This window comes from Apis laboriosa, unplaced genomic scaffold (assembly GCF_014066325.1).
Source record: "Apis laboriosa isolate Shangri-la unplaced genomic scaffold, ASM1406632v1 scaffold30_cov140, whole genome shotgun sequence".
Classification (NCBI taxonomy): Eukaryota; Metazoa; Arthropoda; class Insecta; order Hymenoptera; family Apidae; genus Apis; species Apis laboriosa.
This window is the reverse complement of record NW_025222776.1, coordinates 1,683,728-1,690,141: the sequence shown is the minus strand read 5'-3', so window position 1 is coordinate 1,690,141 and position 6,414 is coordinate 1,683,728. Positions and strand designations below refer to the sequence as shown.

The 6,414-nt window shown below is 17.7% G+C and overlaps 2 protein-coding genes across 2 annotated transcripts in view; one reads left to right on the top strand and one right to left on the bottom strand.

Moving 5' to 3' along the window:
* Positions 1–1,687, bottom strand: part of LOC122714435 (exocyst complex component 7) — a 5,781-nt gene extending 4,094 nt beyond the window's left edge. The window contains exons 1-2 of the mRNA XM_043935756.1: positions 1,556–1,687; positions 480–716 (exon numbers count right to left, since the gene is read on the bottom strand). Coding sequence (XP_043791691.1) covers positions 480–711 — 232 coding nt within the window. The 5' untranslated portion in view covers positions 712–716; positions 1,556–1,687. The remainder of the gene's footprint in view (positions 1–479; positions 717–1,555) is intronic.
* Positions 1,688–3,010: 1,323 nt separating this feature from the next.
* On the top strand, positions 3,011–5,358 carry LOC122714490 (kelch domain-containing protein 4-like). Its single transcript, XM_043935857.1, has 8 exons — positions 3,011–3,124; positions 3,300–3,470; positions 3,608–3,843; positions 3,936–4,102; positions 4,193–4,342; positions 4,416–4,631; positions 4,727–5,077; positions 5,153–5,358. The coding sequence occupies exons 1-8, from the start codon at positions 3,011–3,013 to the stop codon at positions 5,308–5,310; spliced, it is 1,563 nt and encodes a 520-aa protein (XP_043791792.1). The 3' UTR covers positions 5,311–5,358.
* The last annotated feature ends 1,056 nt before the right edge of the window (positions 5,359–6,414 follow it).

Here is a 6,414-nt window from a genome sequence, read left to right as displayed (position 1 = left end):
TATATATATATATATATATATATAAATGAGAGACAGAAAGATATATTTTTTAAATTATAATAAAACTTTGTTTATCCGAATTATTTAAATGACAGACAGATTAAATAATAAAAATGTCAATACTTGGCAAAAAGAGATTAATATACTGTGTTTCTATTCAACTTTTATTCCATAAAAACAAAATATATCTATTAATTAAAAATACATATTTATATAATTAAAATTATATTCGATTTCAGTTCAGATAATAAAAGTTTACTTAGAAATTCATATACGTAAGATTAAAAGAGCTTTTAATTGGTTTATATAAAGTTTTATTATAGTTTTAAACACTTAAAATATTATTTCAAATTAAAAAGACATTCAATGAACTATCAATTGAATATATATTATAAATTTTCATTTGTTAAAAATATTTTAATAAAAAACTATTGTTTAGAATAGAATCATTAAAATATTAATATATATTAATAAAATACTTTGTTGCTGTGCTTGAAGATTTCCTGTTTCATTATAAACAGGAAGTATGGTACGTCGCAATGTAGCAAGACGTTGTTCTAAAGAAGACAGAATTCCTACAACATTATTGGTTAATTTTCTACTTCGCTCTTCTGCTTCTTTTAATGCTTCTAAAGAAGCTATTTCTCCTTCTAATTTACACTGAATTTCAAATCTGTGTTCAGAAGTATCTGCTCTTGCAATATGCATCATTTTATCTAAAAATTATAATATAATATAAAATGTAAAAAATATTGTAAATATTTTAAAAAATTATTATATATCAAATATTTATGATTATGATATTATCAAATTATTTGAAATATATTTTAAAAATTATATATATATATATATATACATATATATATATATATATATATATACATATATATATATATATATATCAATAATATTATTAAAGATATATAACTTTTGATATAAATTCCTAAAATTAAAACTAATATTTTTAAATTCTATCCATCAAAATGATATTTTTATATCAAAAGACATAAAAAATAATAATATATTTTTGGTAACCAAAGTCAAAGAATAATCTATCATTAAAATTTTATATAATAATAAATAATCTATTATAATTTTATATAATTATAATAAATATATATATAAATATAAAGTAAATTTAAATTATTTACAAAAGTATAATTTTTGAAAATTGGGTGAAGAAACAAGTAGTAACAAAATTTATATCAATAATTGAAAGAGATTAGATAATAAAATAAAAAAGTTGTTTAATAATTTATAAAAAAAATTATGAAGAGAAAAATCTTTAAAATAAATTGTAAAACTAAAATCATAATATAAAATCATATTACAAAATTCTATTTTTTTTAAATAATATAGAGTATAGTAATTAACATATCGATATTTAAAATATAAATTATGAGGTACTTTAAAACATTGTTTATTTCATGGAAAATTGAAAACATAATTACTATCTATATAAAAAAAAGATTTTACGTTTACATTTAAGATATGTCTAACTTTCTTCATGATTTTCTCACTACTATACAGAATATTGATTAAATTATTTACTTACTATATTGTTATATTGTTATATTTACTTATTATATTATTATATTTTTTTATTATAAATTTAAAGGATAATGTCTAATATCACAAAATTAAAACTTAATATAAAAAAACCAAATTTCAGAATTTCAACCATATTAGAATGCAAAACTAGTGGTACATTCTACAGTTGAGTTTAGTCACTAAATTACTACAAACGTACTAGATTATTACAGACGTACGAATTGGCAATTCATTGAGAATAGTATGGGAAATATATAATTGATATAATTAATATCATGATTTATATTAAAATGAAATAAAAATAGAAACAATAACGGATCTTACATTATTTTAAGATATATTATGAATATATTTTAAAATTCAAAATTAAAGTCATAATCTTTATATATTTATATTAGGACTTTTATCTTCTATATCAAGTTATATTGAATATTCAATTATCAATTATTAATGTATCATTTCAAAAAAGACAGAAACAGTTTAACATTATATTTTTAAAATGAATAGAATTTTCATATAAAACTATAAAATAAATCTCACAAAGTAAAGAAGATGATATCTTATTTTATTACAATAATTGAAATTTCTCTTTAAATCATTTTTTATTATTAAATTTTAAAAAAAAATTTTTTAAATTTATAAATATATTAAAAAAAAAAAAATGGAAGAATATATTTTTTGTTTCAAAGAAATGTTTCAAAGAAGCAAAAAAATAAGATTATTACAAACTAATAATAATAATAATATATTTTAAATAATAATATTTTTTAAATTTATAAATATATTAAAAAAAAAAAATGGAAGAATATATTTTTTGTTTCAAAGAAATGTTTCAAAGAAGCAAAAAAATAAGATTATTACAAACTAATAATAATAATAATATAATAATAATAATTCATGTATTAATATATTCTTACTATTTTTTTAAATTAAAATAAAACAATAATTATAAATTGAATATTTTAAAATTACAATTTCCAAAATATAACATATTTAAAATTATAAAAATAAAATATAAAAAATAATAAATAATAAAAAAAAATAAAATATATATTTTAGATTTAATAATAATTAAATTTCATTTCGTAAATATTTATATATTGCTTCGAAAATAAAAACTTATATCATTATTTGCTCATCATATAGATATATGACATCAGATGATTTATTTTAATTAATTATTTTAATTAATCTGAAGTCATGTTTATATATATATAAATATTTATTCTTCATATTGTCATTATACAAATCATATTATAAATTTTTTGGTATATATGTAAAACGACAAAAAAGAAAAAGAGATATTAATGACCTCAGATGTTCTATTTTCATTCTTATTTCTAGCTATTCATAAATTTAATCTATGACTCATAGTTTAAACAAATATACTTATATTGTGGAAAATTAAGATTTCAAAAAATTAAGTGTTTTCTACTTTTAAAAAAATTTACCATATAAAATGGGTAAAAAAGATAAAAACAAAAAAAAAATAAGTGGTAATGAAAAAACTGCACTTAAAACTGAAAAGAAATTGAATGCTAAACAAAAAAAAGAATTAGCTAAACTTGGCGAGGTTAGATAAATATGTAATATATAATACAAGGCATTTTTATAAATTTATAAAGCATTTTTTAAAAATTTATAAATTATAAAATTTTTATTATATTTTATTTTTATTCAATCTAATTAATAATTCCAAATTAAATAACAACACAAAAATAATACTGATTTATTTTTATATTTTCTAGGATAACATAGAAAATATTATTGCTCAAATTGAAAAAGAAGAAGCTAAAAGACAATGTATTATTGAAAAAATTGTAGCACCACCATCTAGACGTATAAATTTTACTTTAACAGCACATCCTTTCAAAGATGAGCTTATTATGTTTGGTGGAGAATTTTATGATGGACGAATGGTAAACTGAAAATATATTAGTGTAAAATTTTATTTTTATTTTATTAAATAAAAATAATATTTATTTCAATTAATTATTTTAATATATTATAATAATTATATTTTATAAATTATTTAATAAATTTCAATTATCTTCAGACACTTGTTTATGGTGATATGTTTATATATAATTTAAACAAAAATGAATGGATGATTATAAAAGTACCTGGTGCTCCACCTCCACGTTGTGGTCATCAAGCAATAACTACAGCTGCAAATAAAGGAGAATTTTGGATATTTGGTGGTGAATTTTCAAGTCCTTCAGAATCACAATTTTATCACTACAAAGATTTATGGGTTTATCGATTTGCAGAGAAAAAATGGATAAAAATTTTGTATGTTATAATATTTTTTAAATATTTTAAATATTTTACTATTAAATATTTTTATTTGTTTTTCTTGTTTTTTTTTTTTTTTTTTTTTTAAGACGTCCTGGTGGACCATCAGCTAGAAGTGGTCACAGAATGGTTCATATAAAAAAACAATTGGTAATTTTTGGTGGTTTTCATGACAATTTGAAAGATTATAAATATTATAATGATGTACATATATTTGATCTTGAAACATATATATGGCATAAAATTGAATTATCTGGTAAAATCTTGAAAAATGAAAAATTTGTTTTTAAAGTTTTATTATTAAAATAATAATTGTTATATTATTAAAAATATATAAAAATTACAGGTATTCTACCACTTCCAAGATCTGGAAGTATATTGTTGCCAGTTTCTGAAAATAAACTTCTTTTATATGGTGGTTATAGTAAGGAAAGAATAAAAAAAGATGTTGACAAAGGATGCATACATAGTGATATGTTCTTAATGATTCCTGAAAGTAAGTAATTTTTATATAAAATATATTTTCTACATTAAATTTTTAAATAATGTTATACATTTATATGTCATAGAACATGATCAGACTGGTTTAAAATGGAAATGGATATCTGTAAAACAAACAGGAATCAAATTATCACCACGATGCGGCATATCAGCTAGCTTAATCCATTCAAATTTGGTTTATTTATTTGGTGGAGTTTTTGATGAAGAAAATGAAGAAGAACTCCATGGAATATTTTACAATGACTTATTAGTTTTAGATTTGGAAAAATTTCAATGGCATATAGGTAGATATATTAATTATTTTAATATTATGATTAAATGGATTATTATATATATATTATGATTAAAAAAAAATAAATGTATTATTGCTTAATATCAGTAACATTAAATGGAAAAAAAAATATAAATACACAACATCGAAGAAGAAAATCAAAGAAAGAAGAACAAGATGATATTGAAAATGAAGATGATAATAATGAAGAAATGCAAGAAGTGCCTTCTACTTCTATTAATTCTACAATTATTAATGATGATGGAATATTTACAGTTACAATAGGACCAACACAAAAAACTACTATTGATAAAAAAGAAAACATGTATAAAGATATGTTCATTCCATGTCCACGAATAAATTGTGGACTTGTTGTAAAACATAATATTTTATATTTATATGGTGGTATGTTTGAAGATGGAAATCGACAATATACACTCAATGATTTTTATAGTTTAGGTGTGTTTATAAGTACATATGTGCAATAAAATTTTATAAAATGACAATAAATGTTATATTTAATTATTTTTATAGATTGTCGAAAATTAGATGAATGGAGAACAATATTAAGAGATGATTTATCTTCCCAAACTTGGTATGATTCTAGTGACTCTAGTACAGATAATGAAGATACAGATGATAGTAATGAAAATGATCTTATAGATATGCAAATGGATATTAATGAAAAATAATATATATATATTATAACATAAAATAAATTGAATTTGTTATTTTTTAAATTATTTTTATGATATTTAAACTTATATATACCTTTATATAATATATATATATATAATTATAATATTATATAATATATATAATATATATGTATGTATCAGATATAGAACTTAATTTGATGTCTTTATATTAAATCATTTATCATTTTGGTTTAAATATAAATGAAGTTTTATTATAAATTATTTTAATTTTCAAACTGTCAATATAAATCATTATCAAACATCTGATTCTTAAAAGTAATCAATTTGAATGGATGAAACAAATCTTTTGAGTTTTATAAAAAAAAAAAACAAAAAATATAATTTATTTCTTAAATCAAAAAATTCTCCTATGTGAATCATTTTTCTAACTTGACTTTATTTATAATTATTATTCATTATTTTAATTAGATATTATACTGGTATTATTAATTATTAATTTTTTATTTTTAAACAAGGATTTAAAACCAAAATTTTAAAGATATAATAAAATTTATATATGATATAGATATTATTATAATATCAAAACTAAGATAATATGTTTTTACATACAATATGTTTGCAAATGAAAAAAGAGATATTGTGATTAATAATATTCCGATGATTGTTGAAATTTAGCAAATCGTTAGTTTTATATTTCAATTGTTATAATTCGTTTTTATTTTTCTAATTAAAAGATGTATTAAATATAATATATATATAATATAATATAATATAATATATAATATAATATAAATATAATAATAATAATATATATATATATATATATATATATACTAAATATAATATATATATAAAATATTATATAAATATTTTATGACTGAAATAAAAATTATTGTACACGTGAACAAAATTATCACTTTGTATAATATTATTTATATAAGGTCCAAATTTCTTCTAGATTATATTACTTTTTTTTCTGCGAAATAAAATAATAATATAAAAAAACTTGTATTTAAAATAAAAAAAAATTTATTTTTTATGCTGTTTCATAATTATTGAAACTATTGATTAAGATTTCGAAAAAATAAAGTTAAAAAAAAAATTATAAATTTTTATATAATAACTTTTTTGCATCAT